This window comes from Oncorhynchus gorbuscha, unplaced genomic scaffold (assembly GCF_021184085.1).
Source record: "Oncorhynchus gorbuscha isolate QuinsamMale2020 ecotype Even-year unplaced genomic scaffold, OgorEven_v1.0 Un_scaffold_753, whole genome shotgun sequence".
Lineage (NCBI taxonomy): Eukaryota > Metazoa > Chordata > Actinopteri > Salmoniformes > Salmonidae > Oncorhynchus > Oncorhynchus gorbuscha.
The window spans coordinates 262,501-285,000 of record NW_025745548.1 but is presented as its reverse complement, the minus strand read 5'-3'; the positions used below and the strand labels follow the sequence as shown (position 1 = coordinate 285,000).

Here is a 22,500-nt window from a genome sequence, read left to right as displayed (position 1 = left end):
CTGATAAATGCACACATGACTGTAAGTCGCTTTGGACAAAAGCGTCTGCTAAATGGCATATATTATTATTATTATTTATTATTATTGATAAATGAACTGGAGTCAACACGAGGGACATGACTGATATATAAACTGGAGTCAACACGAGGGACATGACTGATAAATGAACTGGAGTCAACACGAGGGACATGACTGATAAATGAACTGGAGTCAACACGAGGGACATGACTGATAAACTGGAGTCAACACGAGGGACATGACTGATAAACTGGAATCAACACCAGGGACATGACTGATAAACTGGAGTCAACACGAGGGACATGACTGATAAACTGGAGTCAACACGAGGGAAATGACTGATAAATGGACTGGAGTCAACACGAGGGACATGACTGATAAATGGACTGGAGTCAACACCAGGGACATGACTGATAAACTGGAGTCAACACCAGGGACATGACTGATAAACTGGAGTCAACACCAGGGACATGACTGATAAACTGGAGTCAACACGAGGGACATGACTGATAAATGAACTGGAGTCAACACCAGGGACATGACTGATAAATGAACTGGAGTCAACACGAGGGACATGACTGATAAACTGGAGTCAACACGAGGGACATGACTGATAAACTGGAGTCAACACGAGGGACATGACTGATAAACTGGAGTCAACACGAGGGACATGACTGATAAATGAACTGGAGTCAACACGAGGGACATGACTGATAAACTGGAGCTGAGGGACATGACTGTAAATGAACTGGAGTCAGGAGGAGGGGGTAAACTGGGTCAGGAGAGGGACATGACTGATACATAAACTGGAGTCAACAGGGTGTCAGGGTAGGATGAGGGGGTGTCAGGGTAGGAGGAGGGGGTTTCAGGGTAGGAGAGGGTGTAAGGGTAGGAGAGGGGTGTCAGGGTAGGATGAGGGGGTGTCAGGGTAGGAGGAGGGGTTTCAGGGTAGGAAGAGGTTAGTCAGGTTAAGAGGAGGGGTTTCAGCGTAGGAGAGGGGTGTCAGGGTAGGAGGAGGGTTTCAGGGTAGGAAGAGGTTAGTCAGGTTAAGCAGAGTGGGTTTCAGAGTAGGAGAGGGGTGTCAGGCTGAGGAGATGTAGAAACAGGGTGGGCCCTAACCCAGGGTGTCAGAGCACAGTGTGTAGAAAGAGACCGGCCCTAACCCAGGCTGAGAGACAATAGAAACAGACTGGCCCTAACCCAGGCTGAGAGACAGTAGAAACAGACTGGCCCTAACCCAGGCTAAGAGGCAGTAGAAACAGACAGGTCCTAACCCAGGCTAAGAGATAGTAGAAAGAGACTGGCCCTAACCCAGGGTATGAGACAGTAGAAAGAGACTGGCCCTAACCCAGGCTGAGAGACAGTAGAAAGAGACTGGCCCTAACCCAGGCTAGGAGACAGTAGAAAGAGACTGGCCCTAACCCAGGCTGAGAAAGAAGAAACAGACTGGCCCTAACCCAGGCTGAGACAGTAGAAAGAGACTGGCCCTAACCCAGGCTAGGAGACAGTAGAAAGAGACTGGCCTTAACCAGGCTAGGAGACAGTAGAAACAGACTGGCCCTAACCCAGGCTAAGACAATAGAAACAGACTGGCCCCAACCCAGGCTAAGACAATAGAAACAGACTGGCCCTAACCCAGGCAGAGACAGGAGAAACAAACTGGCCCTAACCCAGGCAGAGACAGGAGAAACAGACTGGCCCTAACCCAGGCTAAGACAATAGAAACACACTGGCCCCAACCCAGGCTAAGACAATAGAAACAGACTGGCCCTAACCCAGGCAGAGAAAGAAGAAACAGACTGGCCCAAACCCAGGCTAAGACATTAGAAACAGACTGGCCCTAACCCAGGCAGAGACAATAGAAACAGACCGGCCCTAACCCAGGCTGAGACAATAGAAACAGACTGGCCCTAACCCAGGCAGAGACATTAGAAACAGACTGGATATAACCCAGGCAGAGACAATAGAAACAGACTGACCCTAACCCAGGCTGAGAAAGGATGGCTAGTAAAGTACAGGAGCAGAATAGAGAACAGAGACAGGAGAAACAGACTGGCCCTAACCCAGGCTATGACAATAGAAACAGACTGGCCCCAACCCAGGCTTAGACAATAGAAACAGACTGGCCCTAACCCAGGCAGAGAAAGAAGAAACAGACTGGCCCCAACCCAGGCTAAGACATTAGAAACAGACTGGCCCTAACCCAGGCTGAGACAGGAGAAACAGACTGGCACTAACCCAGGCAGAGACAATAGAAACAGACTGGCCCTAACCCAGGCTGAGACAGGAGAAACAGACTGGCCCTAACCCAGGCAGAGACAATAGAAACAGACTGGCCCTAACCCAGGCAGAGACAATAGAAACAGACTGGCCCTAACCCAGGCTAAGACAATAGAAACAGACTGGCCCTAACCCAGGAAGAGACAATAGAAACAGACTGGCCCTAAACCAGGCAGAGACAATAGAAACAGACTGGCCCTAACCCAGGCAGAGACAATAGAAACAGACTGGCCCTAACCCAGGCAGAGACAATAGAAACAGACTGGCCCTAACCCAGGCAGAGACAATAGAAACAGACTGGCCCTAACCCAGGCAGAGACAATAGAAACAGACTGACCCTAACCCAGGCTGAGAAAGGATGGCTAGTAAAGTACAGGAGCAGAATAGAGAACAGAGACAGAGGGTGATGTATCTCTTTTCTGCCTCAGGCTGCAACACCTGGCTCTATTTCACAGCAGTAACCTGACCATCACCTTCCTCCATCCCCCTCTCTCTCTCTCTCTCTCTCTCTCTCTCTCTCTCTCTCTCTCTCTCTCTCTCTCTCTCTCTCTCTCTCTCTCTCTCTCTCTCTCTCTCTCTGTCTCTCTCTCTCTCCTTCCTCCACCTTTCTCTCTCTCTCTCTCTCTCTCCTTCCTCCACCTCTCTCTTCTCCTCCATCTCTCTCTTTCTCCTTCACCCTCCTTCCTCCATCCCAACTCCCTCTCTCTCTCCATCTCAACCTGACAGACAGAGCAGTGAAACAGCAACTTGACCTCCTGTAGAAAAGGTGTTCTTCAGCTCTTAGCAAATGTACCTTACCCCCTCCATCCCACCCCATACCCCCTACCCCCTCCATCCTACTCCCTACCCCCTCTATCTTATCCCCGACCCTCTACCCCTACAATTACAATGACCCTGTCCTCTTATAGATCCTCTTACCAGCCTCCTCTGCCTTACACCTTAACCCCTACCTTCTACACCCTAAACCCTACATTCTACACTTAACCCCTACATTCTACACCTTAACCCCTACATTCTACACCCTAACCCCTACAACTTAACCCCTACATTATACACCCTAAACCCTACCTTCTATAACTTAACCCCCATTCATTCTACACCCTAACCCCTACATTCTAAACCCTAACCCCTACATTCTACACCTTAACCCCTACATTCTACAACCTAACCCCTACCTTCTAAAACTTAACCCCTACATTCTACACCCTAACCCCTACCTTCTACAACTTAACCCCTACATTCTACACCCTAACCCCTACCTTCTACAACTTAACCCCTACATTCTACACCCTAACCCCTACATTCTACACCTTAACCCCTACATTCTACACCCTAACCCCTACCTTCTACAACTTAACCCCTACATTCTACACCTTAATTCTACCCTAACATCCTACACCCTAACCCCTACCTTCTACAACTTAACCCCAACATTCTACACCCTAACCCCTACCTTCTCTAACAACATTAACCCCTAACATTCTACACCCTAACCCCTACATTCTACACCCTAACCCCTACATTCTACACCCTAACCCCCCCTACATTCTACACCTTAACCCCTACATTCTACACCCTAACCCCTACCTTCTACAACTTAACCCTACATTCTACCCATTCTACACAACCTAACCCCTACATTCTACAACTTAACCCCTACATTCTACACCCTAACCCCTACATTCTACACCTTAACCCCTACATTCTACACCCTAACCCCCACCTTCTACAACTTAACCCCTACATTCTACACCCTAACCCCTACCTTCTACAACTTAACCCCTACATTCTACACCCTAACCCCTACCTTCTACAACTTAACCCCTACATTCTACACCCTAACCCCTACATTCTACACTAAACCCTACATTCTACATTAACCCCTACATTCTACACCCTAACCCCTACCTTCTATAACTTAACCCCTACATTCTACACCCTAACCCCTACCTTCTACAACTTAACCCCTACATTCTACACCCTAACCCCTACATTCTACACCCTAACCCCTACCTTCTACACCCTAAACCCTACCTTCTACAACTTAAACCCTATATTCTACACCCTAACTCCTACCTTCTACAACTTAACCCCTACATTCTACACCCTAACCCCTACCTTCTACAACTTAACCCCTACATTCTACACCCTAACCCCTACCTTCTACAACTTAACCCCTACATTCTACCCTAACCCCTAACCCCTACATTCTACACCCTAACCTTAACCCCTACACACACCTTAACCCCTACATTAACCCCTACCTTCTACACCCTAAACCACTTAACCTTCTTAACCCCTACATTATACACCCTAAATCCTACCTTCTATAACTTAACTATAACTTAACCCCTACCTTCTACAACTTAACCCCTACATTATACACCCTAAACCCTACATTCTACACCTTAACCCTTACATTCTACACCTTAAACCCTACATGCTGCACCCTAACCCCTACATTCTAAACCCTAACCCTAAACACTAACCCTAACCCCTACCTTCTACACCCTAACCAATACATTCTACACCTTAAAACTCTGGATAAGAGCATCTGCTAAATGACTTAAATGTAAATGTAAATGTACACTCTACATTCTATACCCTAACCCCTACATTCTACACCTTAACCCCTACATTCCACACCCTAACCCCTACATTCTACACCTTAACCCCTACATTCCACACCCTAACCCCTACATTCTGCACCTTAACCCCTACATTCCACACCCTAACCCCTACCTTCTACACCCTAACCAATACATTCTACACCCTAACCCCTACTTTCTACACCCTAACCCCTACCCAGTACCCTAGCCCCTACATTCTACACCCGAACCCTACCAAGTGCCCTAGCCCCTACACAGTACCCTAACCCCTACATTCCGCACCTTAACCCCTACATTCTACACCCTAACCCCTACGTTCTACACCCTAACCCCTACCCAGTACCCTAACCCCTACATTCCACACCTTAACCCCTGCATTCTACACCCTAACCCCTACATTCTACACCCTAACCCTTAAACCCTACATTCTACATCTTAACCCATACATTCTACACCTTAACCCCTATATTCTACACCTTAACCCCTACATTCTACACCTTAACCCTTACATTCTACACCCTACCCCTACCCAGTACACTAGCCGCTACATTCTACACCCTAACCCTAGCCAGTACCCTAGCTCCTACATTCTACACCTTAACCCCTGGATTCTACACCCTAATACCTACCCAGTACCCTAACCCCTACCCAGTACCCTAACCCCTACCCAGTACCCTACCCAGTACCCTAACCCCTACCCAATACCCTACACAGTAACCTAACCCCTACCCAGTACCCTACCCAATACCCTAACCCCTACCTAGTACCCTAGCCCCTACATTCTACACCCTAACCCATACATTCTACACCCTAACCCCTACATTCTACACCCTAACCCCTACCGAGTACCCTAACCCCTACCCAGTACCCTAACCCCGACACAGTACCCTACCCAGTACCCTAACCCCTACCCAGTACCCTACCCAGTACCCTAACCACTACCCAGTACCCTAACCACTACCCAGTACCCTAACCCCTACCCAGTACCCTAACCCCTACCCAGTACCCTAGCCAGTACCCTAACCCCTACCCAGTACCCTACCCAGTACCCTAACCCCCACCCAGTACCCTTCAGTCTTACCCTGCTGATGGTGAAGAGCAGACCAGGTCGTCCATTACAGACTCCAGTGAAACAGTATCTCAGCCTCCAGTAGAAGAGGTGTTCTGATATGAAGGTAATTAGAGACAGGCCCATGGCGGTAGCCAGCATGTAAAACACTCCAGCCATGTTGTCTATGTCCAGCTGACTGGACATCACCTCGTTCTTCTCATTGTGACAGATCCCTGTTAGCCAGATAGCCTCCAACTCCTCCATCTCACCTGGAGAAGAGGGGAGAGAGAGAGAGAGAGAGAGAGAGAGAGAGAGAGAGAGAGAGAGAGAGAGAGAGAGAGAGAGAGAGAGAGAGAGAGAGAGAGAGAGAGAGAGAGAGAGAGAGAGAGAGATAGAGACAGACAGAGAGAGAGGGAGAGTGGGGGGACAGGGAGAGAGAGAGGTTGAGGTAGAGAGATAGATAGATTGAGAGATAGACAGTAAGTAAAGGCTATGACATGATCTATTGATAGAGAGAGAGAGGTAGACAGTAAGTAAAGGCTATGACATGATCTATTGATAGAGAGAAGGGGTGAGGGGGGTGAGGAGGGGGTGAGGAGGGGGAGACAGAAGGGGGTGAGGAGGGGTGAGGAGGGGGGAGACAGAAAGGGGTGAGGAGGGGGAGACAGAAGGGGTGAGGAGGGGTGAGGAGGGGGAGACAGAAGGGGGTGAGGAAGGGTGAGGAGGGAGAGACAGAAGGGGGTGAGGAGGGGTGAGGAGGGGGAGACATAAGGGGGTGAGGAGGGGTGAGGAGGGGGAGACAGAAGGGGGTGAGGAGGGGTGAGGAGGGGGAGACAGAAGTGGGTGAGGAGGGGTGAGGAGGGAGAGACAGAAGTGGGTGAGGAGGGAGAGACAGAAGGGGGTGAGGAGGGGTGAGGAGGGGGAGACAGAAGGGGGTGAGGAGGGGTGAGGAGGGAGAGACAGAAGGGGGTGAGGAGGGGTGAGGAGGGAGAGACAGAAGGGGGTGAGGAGGGGTGAGGAGGGGTGAGGAGGGGGAGACAGAAGGGTGGAGAGGGGTGAGGAGGAGGAGACGGTAATGTAACCATGGTAACTGTGTGATGGTAATACCTGTAGTCTGCTAGCTGGCTGTGTGAATGTAACCATGGTAACTGTGTGACGGTAATACTGTAGTCTGCTAGCTGGCTGTGCGAATGTAACCATGGTAACTGTGTGATGGTAATACTGTAGTCTGCTAGCTGGCTGTGTGAATGTAACCATGGTAACTGTGTGATGGTAATACTGCAGTCTGCTAGCTGGCTGTGTGAATGTAACCATGGTAACTGTGTGACGGAAATACTGTAGTCTGCTAGCTGGCTGTGTGAATGTAACCATGGTAACTGTGTGACGGTAATACTGTAGTCTGCTAGCTGGCTGTGTGAATGTAACCATGGTAACTGTGTGACGGTAATACTGTAGTCTGCTAGCTGGCTGTGCGAATGTAACCATGGTAACTGTGTGATGGTAATACTGTAGTCTGCTAGCTGGCTGTGTGAATGTAACCATGGTAACTGTGTGATGGTAATACTGCAGTCTGCTAGCTGGCTGTGTGAATGTAACCATGGTAACTGTGTGATGGTAATACTGTAGTCTGCTGGCTGTGTGAATGTAACCATGGTAACTGTAGTCTGCTAGCTGGCTGTGTGAATGTAACCATGGTAACTGTGTGATGGTAATACTGTAGTCTGCTAGCTGGCTGTGTGAATGTAACCATGGTAACTGTGTGACGGTAATACTGTAGTCTGCTAGCTGGCTGTGAATGTAACCATGGTAACTGTGTGATGATAATACTGTAGTCTGCTAGCTGGCTGTGTGAATGTAACCATGGTAACTGTGTGACGGTAATACTGTAGTCTGCTAGCTGGCTGTGTGAATGTAACCATGGTAACTGTAGTCTGCTAGCTGGTCTGTCTTCCTGTTTTAGCTATCATAGCAGGCCTACCAATAATATACCCTTATTCCTGAAGTGTGCACTCGTTCACTACATCCCATGTGGGAGTCTCCGATTTCTCTTTCGAGTCCTTTCCTTTCAGATCACTGAAGGGAAGGGAACAAGTGTACACTTTGTGAGGAAGGACAGATAGTGGGACCAGAGTGGAACATGCTAGCTGTGTGGCCTGGCAGGGAAGGCTGTAATGTAGTGTAGTGGAGATGTAGTGTAGATACTCTACACTGTAGTGATTAGTGACACTGTAGTGTAGTGGAGATGTAGTGGATATACTCTACACTGTAGTGATTAGTGACACTGTAGTGTAGTGGAGATGTAGTGTATATACTCTACACTGTAGTGTAGTGGAGATGTAGTGTAGATACTCTACACTGTAGTGATTAGTGACACTGTAGTGTAGTGGAGATGTAGTGGATATACTCTACACTGTAGTGATTAGTGACACTGTAGTGTAGTGGAGATGTAGTGTAGATACTCTACACTGTAGTGATTAGTGACACTGTAGTGTAGTGGAGATGTAGTGGATATACTCTACACTGTAGTGATTAGTGACACTGTAGTGTAGTGGAGATGTAGTGGATATACTCTACACTGTAGTTATTAGTGACACTGTAGTGTAGTGGAGATGTAGTGTAGATACTCTACACTGTAGTGTAGTGGAGATGTAGTGGATATACTCTACACTGTAGTGATTAGTGACACTGTAGTGTAGTGGAGATGTAGTGGATATACTCTACACTGTAGTGATTAGTGACACTGTAGTGTAGTGGAGATGTAGTGTAGATACTCTACACTGTAGTGATTAGTGACACTGTAGTGTAGTGGAGATGTAGTGTAGATACTCTACACTGTAGTGATTAGTGACACTGTAGTGTAGTGGAGATGTAGTGGATATACTCTACAGTGTAGTGTAGTGGAGATGTAGTGTAGATACTCTACACTGTAGTGATTAGTGTAGTCTATAATTTTCCCTCAGGGAAAATGGTGCCCATTTAGTGGAGCTGTATGGTCCAGGTACTGCTGCTCTCCTCTCCTCCCTCTCTCCCCTTTCTCATCCCTCTCTCCTCTTTCCCCTTTCTCATCCCTCTCGCCTCTCTCCTCTTTCTGGATATCTCTCTCCTCTCTCACTCCTCTCCTTCTGACCCTTTCTCATGTAGTGTAGATACTCTCACTCTAGTGATTCTGACACTCTTTCTCATATCTCTCTCTTCTCTTCTGACACTCTAGTCTCTCTGTAGTGGATATACTCTACACTGTAGTGTAGTCTCCTCATATCTCTCTCTTCTCTTCTCCTCTCCTCTCTCCTCCTCTCCTCTCCTCTCTCCTCTTTTCATATCTCTCTAGTGCCTCACTCTCATCCCTCACCTCCCACTCTCCTCCTCTCCTCCATCACCTCCTAGTCCTCCTCTCATCCCTCACCTCCTCTCATGCCTCCCCCTCTCATCCCCTCTCATGCCTATTCCTCACTCTCTCCTCTCCTCCCTCTCTCCTGAATCAGAATGAGTGAGCTAACTGTAAGTGGCTCTGGATAAGAGCGTGCTAAATGACTAACATGTCAATGTAGAGACATGAAGAGAGTGTTGGATATTATGAGAGACGAGAAGAGAGACGAGAGGAGAGTGTGGATACTCTACACTGTAGTGATTGTGACAGAGAGACAAGAAGAGAGTGTAGGATATGTAGAGAGACAAGAAGAGAGAAGAGATGAGACGAGAAGAGAATGTAGAATATGAAGAGAGTGACTGAAGAGAGATGAGGAGAGTGTAGGATATGTAGATGTCATGTTTGTCATTTATTATCATGTCTTGTCCCTGTGCTCCCCATTCTGTTCGTTTCCCTCTGCTGGTCTTATTGTATGGTCCAGGTTCTTTCCCTCTTTCTATCCCTCTCTCTCCCTCCTCCCCTCTCATCTCTCTCGCTCCTCTCTTCTCTCTGTCGTTCCGTTCCTGCTCCCAGCTGTTCCTATTCCCCTAATCATCATTTAGTCTTCCCACACCTGTTCCCGATCCTTTCCCCTGATTAGAGTCCCTATTTATTCCTTTGTGTTCCGTTCCTGTCCCGTCGGTTCCTTGTTTAGTATTCACCATGCTGTGATTGCGTTTCCCCTGTCCTGTCGTGTTTTTGCTGTGATTGTGTATCCCCCTGTCCTGTCTCCTTTTTGCCTTCATCAGATGCTGCAGAATGAGTGAGCAGGTGTCTCTGATCAAGAGCGCCTGCTAAATGACTAACATGTCAACCTGCAGTCTGTGGAGTGTTCCAGTTATTTCTACAGACTAGAGGATTTTTGTTATTCCCTGTTAGGATATGTAGAGAGACAAGAAGAGGACTTAAATAAACTCTGTTTCTGTTAAGTCGAGAAGAGGTCCTCTTTCACCTGCATGACAGTAGAGAGACGAGAAGAGAGGGTAGGATATGTAGAGAGACAAGAAGAGAGATGAGGAGAGTGTAGGATATGTAGAGAGACGAGAAGAGTGTAGGATATGTAGAGAGACGAGAAGAGAGGGTAGGATATGAAGAGAGATGAGAAGAGAGTGTAGGATATGTAGAGAGACGAGAAGAGAGTGTAGGATATGAAGAGAGATGAGAAGAGAGGGTAGGATTTTCAAGCAACAAGAGAAGAGGAAAGGAGAGAAGATGAGAGGAGAAGAGAAGAGAAGAGGAGAGCCGAGCAGAGGAATGGAGAGGGAGAGGAAAGAGGGAGGAGAAGAGAGGAAGGAAAGGAGCGGAAAGGAGAGGAAAGGAGAGGAAAGTAAAGGAGAGGAAAGGAAAGGAGAGCAGAGAAAAGGAGCGGAAAGGAAAGGAGAGGAGAGGAAAGGAGAGGAGAGTAGAGGAGAGGAGAGGAGAGGAGAGGAGAGGAGAGGAGAGGAGAGGAGAGGAGAGGAGAGGAGAGGAGAGGAGAGGAGGGGAGGGGAGGGAGAGGAGAGGAGAGGAAAGGAGAGGAAAGGAGAGGAGAGGAAATGAGAGGAGAGGAGAGGAGAGGAAAGGAGAGGTGAGCAGAGGAAAAGAGAGGAAAGAGGGAGGAGAGGAGAGGAAGGAAAGTAATGGAAAGGAAAGGAGAGGAGAGGAAAGGAGAGGAGATCAAAGGAAATGAGAGGTGAGCAGAGGAAAGGAGAAGAAAGAGGGAGAGGAGAGGATGGAAAGTAACGGAAAGGAAAGGAGAGGAAAGGATAGCAGAGGAAAGGAGAGCAGAGGAAAGAAGAGGAGAGGAAAGGAGAGGAGAAGAAAGGAAATGAGAGTAAAGGAGAGCAAAGGAAAGGAGAGGAGAGGAAAGGAGGCAGAGGAGAGGGAGAGGAGAGGAGAGGGAGAGAGAGGAGAGAGAGAGGAGAGAGAGAGGAGAGAGGAGAGGAGAGGAGAGGAGATGAGATGAGATGAGATGAGAGGAGAGGAGAGGAGGAGAGGAGATGAGATGAAAGGAGGGGAAAGGAAAGGAGAGGAGAGCAGAGGAGAGGAGAGGAGAGGAGAGGAGAGAGAGAGGAGAGAGAGAGAGGAGAGGAGAGGAGAGAGGAGAGGAGAGCAGATGAAATGAGAGGAAAGGAGGGGAAAGGAAAGGGAGAGGAGAGGAGAGGAGAGAAAGGAGAGAAAAGGAGAGGAAAGGAAAGGAGAGGAGAGCAGAGGAAAGGATGGAAAAGGAGAGGAAAGGAAAGGAGAGGAGAGCAGAGGAAAGGAGAGAAAAGGAGAAGAAAGGAAAGGAGAGGACCACAAACAGCGAGGTGTAGACAACACAGTGAAATGCTTACTTGCCAGTTCTCCTCTCTTGGACTTGGCTGAACAGAAGTGTAACAGTAGAGAAGACAGATGAAAAAACAGACAGAAATACATACAACCCTATTTACATACAACCCTATTTACATATACCCCATTTACATACAACCCTATTTACATATACCCTATTTACATACAGCCCTATTTACACACAACCCTATTTATATACAGCCCTATTTACATATACCCCTATTTACATATACCATATTTACATACAACCCTATTTACATACAACCCTATTTACATACAACCCTATTTACATACAACCCTATTTACATACAACCCTATTTACATACAACCCTATTTACATATAACTCTATTTACATATACCCCTATTTACACACAACCCTATTTATATACACTATTTACATATACCCTATTTACATATACGCTATTTACATATACCCCTATTTACATATACCCTATTTACATACAACCCTATTTACATACAACCCTATTTACATACAACCCTATTTACATATAACTCTATTTACATATTTACACTATTTACATACAACCCTATTTACATACAACCCTATTTACATACAACCCTATTTACATACAACCCTATTTACATACAACCCTATTTACATACAACTCTATTTACATATACACTATTTACATACAACTCTATTTACATATACCCTATTTAAATATAACCCTATTTACATTTGTCCCTATTTACATATGCCCATATTTACATATACCCCTATTTAAATATAACCCTATTTACATATACATGTATTTACATATACATTAATAACCACATATACAGAATAGAAATACAGGACTGGTTGAGGGAGGAGAGGACAGTGATATAGAAGGGTTAAATATGGTAGAGAGAGGAGAGGAGATGAAAGGAGAGTAGAGGAAAGGGCAGGCGAGGAGGAGAGCAGAGGAAAGGAGAGGAGAGGAGAGGAGAGGAGAGAGAGAGAAAGGAAAGGAGGAAGAGAAAGGAAGGAAAGGAAAGGAGGAGAGGAGAGGAGAGGAAAGGAGAGGAGAGGAGAGGAGAGGAGAGAAGAGAAGAGGAGAGGAGAGGAGAGGAGATGAGAGCAGAGGAAAGCCTAGGAGAGGAGAGGAGAGTCCTACCATCTCCTATGATGGCCAGTATAGCCAGGTCCACCTGTCGTTTCCAGTGCGACCCTTTCTGCAGAGCGATGCCGTAGCCGGTGGTGGCGAAGATGTACCCGCTGCCGATGGTGACCAGCTTACAGCCATCGTCTCTGCCAGCAGCGTAGTTCAACACAGCAGCATCATAGATGAAGGCATCCAGTTTACTGTAACAAAACACACAGAGGACCTATAAACTCAGTTTACTGTAAATAAAACACACAGAGGACCTATAAACTCAGTTTACTGTAACAAAAACACACAGAGGACCTATAAACTCAGTTTACTGTAAATAAAACACACGGAGGACCTATAAACTCAGTTTACTGTAACAAAACACACAGACAAAACTCCCACCGTGAAGCATGGAGGAGGAGGTGTGATAGTGTGGGGGAGCTTTGCTGGTGAGACCTGTCTGTGATTTATTTATTTAGAATTCAAGGCACACTTAACCAGCATGGCTACCACAGCATTCTGCAGCGATACACCATCCTGTCTGGTTTGCACTTAGTGGAACTATCATTTGTTTTTCAACAGGACAATGACCCAACACACCTCCAGTCTGTGTAAGGACTATTTGACTAAGAAGGAGAGTGATGGTGTGCTGCATCAGATGACCTGGTCTCCACAATCTCCCGACCTCAACCCAAATGAGATGGTTTGGGATGAGTTGGACCGCAGAGTGGAAAAGCAGCCAACAAGTGCTCAGCATATGTGGGAGCTCCTTCAAGACGGTTGGAAAAGCATTCCAGGTGAAGCTGGTTGAGAGAATGCCAAGAGTGTGCAAAGCTGTCAACAAGGCAAAGGGTGGCTACTTTGAATAATTAAAACTTAGATTAATACTTTTTTGTTACTACATACGTGTTATTTCATAGGTGTGTCCAATCTTTTGACTGGTACTATAGGTTTCAGTGTGTTTCACTTCTTCTAGGGACTGTGTGTGTGTGTGTGTGTCCAGTGGGTTCACCTCTTCACGGTCGGAAACTACGAGAAATAAACAATTTAATTTAATTTCATAGTTTAAAAACATTCTACATTCTACCTTCCAGGCTCCAAATAACCATTGGAGCCAGGAACCCTAATGGACAAGGGACCTGAAAGACGGCAGAGAGCTGAGGAGATTTCACATCGACCTTGCTGCACTCTCTGAAACTCTACTGGCCGATGAAGAGCACCTGTAGGAGAGGAAAGGCAGATAGACCCTTTTCCTGAAAGGAAAGCTGGCTGGTGAACCAAGGGTCCCTGGACTAGGGATCGGCTATTAACAATGAACTCATCGGCCACTTCGACAAACGCCTTATGACCATCCGTTTGGTGCTTTGCAAACAATCAAATGGCTCCAACCCTTTGACTCGCAGGATGAAGTTAAACAGAGTTTACTCCGGTACTTCTGTATACTTAGTAGCTAATCGTTCTGAAAGTAGTGGTTCGCGAGCCAAAAGTGGTCCCCGGGTAAATTGCGTACTACTATATGTGTCAGATATACCCACCAGGTCATTGCACTCGCTCGCTCTGCCGTGTGTGCGTCTTGCTAGCTGTCACTCAAATGGCAAGGGGCTGAGGCTCATTGGTTAGAATTCAAATTGCTAGGGGGCTGAGGCTCATTGGTTAGAATTCAAATTGCTAGGGGGCTGAGGCTCATTGGTTAGAATTCAAATTGGGGGCGGGCCCACGTTATGGAACATTTAGGGAAAAATGGCACATCACATTTTTCTGAAAACACTTTCAAACTAGGGATCTCATGGCTAATTTAGGTAAAACAGTAATTCTGCTCTTAGATTATGCATAAATGTTAAATGTGTATAAATATATGTATAAATACAAATAGATATGTATAAACCACATATTGACACATCCAGCCAAAAGTGGGAGGTTTAAAAAAAAGACTAAATTCAGGAGTATGTCTGTGCTGACCTGGATGGAATTCTGAGACAAATTCCCAGAAGACAAGATAAATCTACTTGGGGATTTTAATGCCAGGGTCAGTTGGAACCACAGTCTTTTGAGAGTCACAATTGGGAAGCAAGGAGTTGGCAGTAGAAACTTGAATGGAGTTATTCTGCTCAGTAAATGTGTAGAACATGGTCTCAACATCAACAACACGCTCGTCAGACAAAATAACAGCAAACGACAACACCTCCAGAACCCAGAAGCCCGAGGAGATTGAAACACACAGGAACATAATCAAGTCCTCAACACCTGCAAGGACAACCTTGGCTATAAGACCAAATAGAACCCCACGATTGTACGACCCAAAAGGATCACCCCACCAACAGTAAGACCCAAAAGGATGACCCCACCGACCGTAAGCCCCAAAAGGATGACCCCACCGACCATAAGACCCAAAAGGATGACCCCACCGACCGTAAGACCCAAAAGGATGACCCCACCGACCGTAAGACCCAAAAGGATGACCCCACCAACCGTAAGACCCAAAAGGATGACCCCACCGACCGTAAGACCCAAAAGGATGACCCCACCAACAGTAAGACCCAAAAGGATGACCCCACCGACCGTAAGACCCAAAAGGATGACCCCACCGACCGTAAGACCCAAAAGGATGACCCCACCGACCGTAAGACCCAAAAGGATGACTCCACCGACCGTAAGACCCAAAAGGATGACCCCACCGACCGTAAGACCCAAAAGGATGACTCCACCGACCGTAAGACCCAAAAGGATGACCCCACCGACCGTAAGACCAAAAAGGATGACTTTACCGACCGTAAGACCCAAAAGGATGACCCCACCGACCATAAGACCCAAAAGGATGACTCCACCGACCGTAAGACCCAAAAGGATGACTCCACCGACCCTAAGACCCAAAAGGACTGGTCTGATGAGAATGCCTCAGAAATTGAACAGCTCATTGACACCAAGCGGGGAACCTTCTGGAAAAACGATATCAACTGCAGGGCCAAAAGAGAAGCTCCCTCCACAGTGAGATGTCCAACGCTGGGATCTAAAAACCACATCGTGAACAGAAAAGGTCCTGGAGATCCAGCAGCTGGCCGACTCCAGAGGCTCCTTCGACGCCACCAAGGCGGTGTACAGAACCAGTCACCGTGGCCTAACACATCCCTCACCACCAAGGCGGTGTACAGACCCAGTCACCGTGCCCTAAACCCCCTTCGCTCCAGAGATACACTCAGTGAGATTGAACACATCCCTCACCACCAAGGCCGTGTATAGACCCAGTCACCGTGCCCTAACACATCCCTCACCGCCAAGGCGGTGTACAGACCCAGTCACCGTGGCCTGAACCCCCTTCGCCCCAAAGATGGGAAAATGCTAATGAAGCATGACGAATCAATCCAATCCCAGTGGAAAGAACACTTTGAGGAGCTCCTCAACAGAAGCACAACAATTGATATTGACCACATCCCTCAGCGACCCACAAAGGAGGACATTGGAGAACCACCAAGCCTGCAGGAGGACTTGGGAGACCCACCTACCCTGCAGGAGGACATGGGAGACCCACCCAACCTAAAGGAGGACATCGGAGACCCACCTACCCTGCAGGAGGACATGGGAGACCCACCTAACCTGTAGGAGGACAAGGGAGAACCACCTAACCTGCAAGAGGACATGGGAGACCCACCTAACCTGCAGGAGGACATGGGAGACCCACCTACCCTGTAGGAGGACATGGGAGACCCACCTACCCTGTAGGAGGACATGGGAGAACCACCTAACCTGTAGGAGGACAAGGGAGACCCACCTAACCTGCAGGAGGACAAGGAGACCCACCTAACCTGTAGGAAGACAAGGGAGAACCACCCAGCCTGCAGGAGGACAAGGGAGAACCTCCTGGCCTGCAGGAGGACAAGGAGACCCACCAAACCTGTAGGAAGACAAGGGAGAACCACCCAGCCTGCAGGAGGACAAGGGAGAACCTCCTGGCCTGCAGGAGGACAAGGGAGAACCACCCAGCCTGCAGGAGGACAAGGGAGAACCTCCTGGCCTGCAGGAGGTGCAAGATGCCATCCTTTAGAAGGGAAACAACAACGGCCAGATTCAATTCCAGCTGAAATCTTGATGGAAGGAGGACCAGTGCTCCTACAACACATACATGCCCTGCTCCTGAAGACCTGGGATTAGGAGGAAATGCCTGCAGAACTCAGGGGTGCCCTAATTGGTTAAACTTCTTGACGCACCCATCCCGTGAGTGGGATCATTTTCAACGCGCCAAATTCAAACCAAATTACAAAAAAAGATTACATTTTCATGAAATCACAAGTGCAATATAGCAAAACACAGTTTAGCTTGTTGTTAATCCACCTGGCGTGTCAGATTTCAATAAAGCTTTTCAGCGAAAGCACACCAAGTGTTTATGTAAGGACATCTCTCTCAGTAGACAAAATATTACAAACAGCTAGCAGCCAAGTAGATTGGTCACGAAAGTCAGAAAAGCAATAGATTAAATCGCTTACCTTTGATGATCTTCGGATGTTTGCACTCACGAGACTCCCAGTTACACAATAAATGTTCCTTTTGTTCCATAAAGATTATTTTTATATCCAAAATAGCAAATAGTATTCGTAATGTCCACGGAAACATGTCAAACGTTTTTTATAATCAATCCTCAGGTTGTTTATAAAATATATAATCGATAATATATCAACCGGGACTGTAGCTTTTTCAATAGGAGAGGGAGAGACAATGGTTGCCCCACTCTGTTGCGCAAGCAAAACTCTGCGAACACCCAGCTATCCACTGACGCGATGTTATCTTTCTCGCTCATTTGTCTAAATAAAAGCCTGAAACTATGTCTAAAGACTGTTGACACCTTGAGGAAGCCATAGGAGAAGGAATCTGGTTGATAACCCTTTAAATGGAGGCAAGGCATCCAATGGAACAGAGAGCTTTCAGGAAAAAACATCACTTCCTGGTTTGATTTTCCTCAGGTTTTCGCCTGCAATATCAGTTCTGTTATACTCACAGACAATATTTTGACAGTTTTGGAAACTTTAGAGTGTTTTCAATCCTAATCGGACAATTAAATGCATATTCCAGTTTCTGGACCTGAGAAATAGGCAGTTTCATATGGGTACGGTTTTCTAGCCAAAAATGAAAATCCTGCCCCTACACTCAAGAAGTAAAAAATGGAACAAAGCAGACTGTGGGAACTACATCTCCTCCTGTCCACCACCAGGAAAACACTGGCCAACCGACTCCTTTCCCCGTCAGAAGAAATCTTCCCAGAATCTCAGTGTGGCTTTTCCCCCAACCAGAGGACAGGATCTTCACAGCACGACAACTGCAGGAAAAACACCAGGAGCAAAATGAACTACTGTACATTATAGACACAAGGCCTTTATAGACACCAGGCCTTCATAGACACCAGGCCGTCATAGACACCAGGCCTTCATAGACACAAGGCCTTTATAGACACCAGGCCGTCATAGACACCAGGCCTTTATAGACACAAGGCCTTTATAGACACAAGGCCTTTATAGACACCAGGCCTTCATAGACACCAGGCCGTCATAGACACCAGGCCTTCATAGACACCAGGCCTTCATAGACATCAGGCCTTTATAGACACAAGGCCTTTATAGACACAAGGCCGATTCATAGACACAAGGCCTTTATAGACACAAGGCCGTCTATAGACATCAGGCCTTTATAGACACAAGGCCGTCATAGACACAAGGCCTTTATAGACACCAGGCCTTCATAGACACAAGGCCTTTATAGACACCAGGCCTTTATAGACACAAGGCCTTTATAGACACAAGGCCTTCATAGACACCAGGCCTTCATAGACACCAGGCCTTTATAGACACAAGGCCTTTATAGACACAAGGCCTTTATAGACACAAGGCCTTCATAGACACAAGGCCTTCATAGACACCAGTCCTTCATAGACACCAAGCCTTCATAGACACCAGGCCTTCATAGACACCAGGCCTTTATAGACACAAGGCCGTCATAGACACCAGGCCTTCATAGCCTTTGACTCTGTGAACCATCGTGCCTCTGATTCTATCCTGACAAATTGACCATAATACCGTCACTACCCACTGGGAAGAGGACCGCGAGATGATAACGCCGTCACTACCCACTGGGAAGAGGACAGTCAGATGATAACGCCATCACTACCCACTGGGAAGAGGACCGTCAGATGATAACGATAAGGAAGAGGACCGTCAGATGATAACGCCGTCACTACCCACTGGGAAGAGGACCGTGAGATGATAACGATAAGGAAGAGGTCCGTGAGATGATAACGCCGTCCCTGCCCACTGGGAAGAGGACCATCAGATGATAACGCCTTCACTACCCACTGGGAAGAGGACCGTCACTACCCACTGGGAAGAGGACCGTGAGATGATAACGCCGTCACTACCCACTGGGAAGAGGACCGTCACTACCCACTGGGAAGAGGACCGTGAGATGATAACGATAAGGAAGAGGACAGTCAGATGATAACGATAAGGAAGAGGACAGTCAGATGATAACGATAAGGAAGAGGACCGTCACTACCCACTGGGAAGAGGACCGTCACTACCCACTGGGAAGAGGACCGTGAGATGATAACGATAAGGAAGAGGACCATCACTACCCACTGGGAAGAGGACCGTCACTACCCACTGGGAAGAGGACCGTCAGATGATAATGCCGTCACTACCCACTGGGAAGAGGACCGCGAGATGATAACGCTGTCACTACCCACTGGGAAGAGGACCATCAGATGATAACGCCTTCACTACCCACTGGGAAGAGGACCGTCACTACCCACTGGGAAGAGGACCATCAGATGATAACGATAAGGAAGAGGACCGTCAGATGATAACGCCGTCACTACCCACTGGGAAGAGGACCATCAGATGATAACGCCTTCACTACCCACTGGGAAGAGGACCATCAGATGATAACGCCAGATGATAACGCCGTCACTACCCACTGGGAAGAGGACCGTCAGATGATAACGATAAGGAAGAGGACCGTCAGATGATAACGACCCGTCACTACCCACTGGGAAGAGGACCATCAGATGATAACGATAAGGAAGAGGACCGTCAGATGATAACGACTGGGAAAGGAAGAGGACCGACCATCAGATGATAACGCCTTCACTACCCACTGGGAAGAGGACCATCAGATGATAACGCCTTCACTGGGAAGAGGACCATCAGATGATAACGCCTTCACTACCCACTGGGAAGAGGACCGTCAGATGATAACGATAAGGAAGAGGACCGTCAGATGATAACGCCGTCACTACCCACTGGGAAGAGGACCGTCAGATGATAACGCCTGTCACTACCCACTGGGAAGAGGACCGTCAGATGATAACGCCGTCACTACCCACTGGGAAGAGGACCATCAGATGATAACGCCGTCCCTGCCCACTGGGAAGAGGACCGTGAGACGATAACGATAAGGAAGAGGACCGTGAGATGATAACGCCGTCACTACCCACTGGGAAGAGGACCGTGAGATGATAACGATAAGGAAGAGGACCGTGAGACGATAACGATAAGGAAGAGGACCGTGAGATGATAACGATAAGGAAGAGGACCGTGAGACGATAACGATAAGGAAGAGGACCGTGAGATGATAACGATAAGGAAGAGGACCGTGAGATGATAACGATAAGGAAGAGGACCGTGAGATGATAAGATAAGGAAGAGGACCGTGAGATGATAACGATAAGGAAGATGATAGATGATAAGGAAGAGGACCGTGAGATGATAACGATAAGGAAGAGGACCGTGAGATGATAACGATAAGGAAGAGGACCGTCAGATGATAACGCAGTCAGTGCATCCTGGATGCTTCCACCAAGCCAAACATGTTCCTGGGTCTGGTCCTACACATAAAAATGACCCAAATCCTTCCATTTTTAGTCATTTAGCAGACGCTCTTATCCAGAGATATTTACAGTAGTGAGGGAATACAATTTTATATGTCTTTCATACTGGTCCCTGTGTGGGAATTGAACCGACAACCCTGGCATTTGCAAGGAAAACCCAAAGACTATCCCCTAAACACCACATAAACATCTCCAGCTGGGAGGACAACCTAAAGACTATCCCCTAAACACCACATAAACATCTCCAGCTGGGAGGACAACCTAAAGACTATCCCCTAAACACCACATAAACATCTCCCTGGGAGGACAACCTAAAGACTATCCCATAAAACCCTAAACATCTCCAGCTGGGAGGACAACCTAAAGACTATCCCCTAAACACCACATAAACATCTCCAGCTGGGAGGACAACCTAAAGACTATCCCCTAAACACCACATAAACATCTCCAGCTGGGAGGACAACCTAAAGACTATCCCTAAACACCACATAAACATCTCCAGCTGGGAGGACAACCTAAAGACTATCCCCTAAACACCACATAAACATCTCCAGCTGGGAGGACAACCTAAAGACTATCCCCTAAACACCACATAAACATCTCCAGCTGGGAGGACAACCTAAAGACTATCCCCTAAACACCACATAAACATCTCCAGCTGGGAGGACAACCAAAAGACTATCCCCTAAACACCACATAAACATCTCCAGCTGGGAGGACAACCTAAAGACTATCCCCTAAACACCACATAAACATCTCCAGCTGGGAGGACAACCTAAAGACTATCCCCTAAACACCACATAAACATCTCCAGCTGGGAGGACAACCAAAAGACTATCCCCTAAACACCACATAAACATCTCCAGCTGGGAGGACAACCTAAAGACTATCCCCTAAACACCACATAAACATCTCCAGCTGGGAGGACAACCTAAAGACTATCCCCTAAACACCACATAAACATCTCCAGCTGGGAGGACAACCTAAAGACTATCCCCTAAACACCACATAAACATCTCCAGCTGGGAGGACAACCTAAAGACTATCCCCTAAACACCACATAAACATCTCCAGCTGGGAGGACAACCTAAAGACTATCCCCTAAACACCACATAAACATCTCCAGCTGGGAGGACAACCTAAAGACTATCCCCTAAACACCACATAAACATCTCCAGCTGGGAGGACAACCTAAAGACTATCCCCTAAACACCACATAAACATCTCCAGCTGGGAGGACAACCTAAAGACTAGGGGATAGATGTTAGGGGTCAGGGGTCAGGGTGTGTGTCGTACCCTGCTTTGAGGCTGACCAGTGCATCCTGCACTCCTCCTTGGTGATATTTCACCAGGTACTCGTGCATGTCGGGGTAATTCTTCCTGATGTTCCTCTCTGTTGAACCGTTAGGAACCGTCCCAAAACGGAATGGAGGGGAGTACGCATACGGGTTCTGGAACTAGAGAGGAGGGGGAGAGGGGGGGCAGAGAGAGAGGGGGGGAGAGAGAGAGGTGTCGAGAGAGAGGGGGGCAGAGAGAGAGAAAGAGAGGTGTAGAGAGAGGGGGGAGAAAGAGGGGGAGAGAGAGAAAGAGAGGTGTAGAGAGAGGGGGGAGAAAGAGAGGTGTAGAGAGAGGGGGGAGAGAGGGGGGAGAAAGAGAGGTGTAGAGAGAGGGGGAGAGAGAGGGGAGAGAGAGAGAGGTGTAGAGAGAGGGGGGAGAGAGAGGGGGAGAGAGAAAGAGAGGTGTAGAGAGAGGGGGAGAGAGAGGGGGGAGAGAGAGAAAGAGAGGTGTAGAGAGAGGGGGAGAGAGGGGGGAGAGAGAGAAAGAGAGATGTAGAGAGAGGGGGAGAGAGAGAAAGAGAGGTGTA

General features: G+C 47.6%; 1 protein-coding gene across 1 annotated transcript in view; it reads right to left on the bottom strand.

Moving 5' to 3' along the window:
* The window catches only part of LOC124019176 (glutamate receptor ionotropic, NMDA 2A-like), a 180,435-nt gene that overhangs the window by 24,253 nt on the left and 133,682 nt on the right, over positions 1-22,500 (bottom strand). The window contains exons 15-18 of the mRNA XM_046334564.1: positions 21,933-22,093; positions 12,794-12,981; positions 11,680-11,706; positions 5,989-6,227 (exon numbers count right to left, since the gene is read on the bottom strand). Coding sequence (XP_046190520.1) covers positions 5,989-6,227; positions 11,680-11,706; positions 12,794-12,981; positions 21,933-22,093 — 615 coding nt within the window. The remainder of the gene's footprint in view (positions 1-5,988; positions 6,228-11,679; positions 11,707-12,793; positions 12,982-21,932; positions 22,094-22,500) is intronic.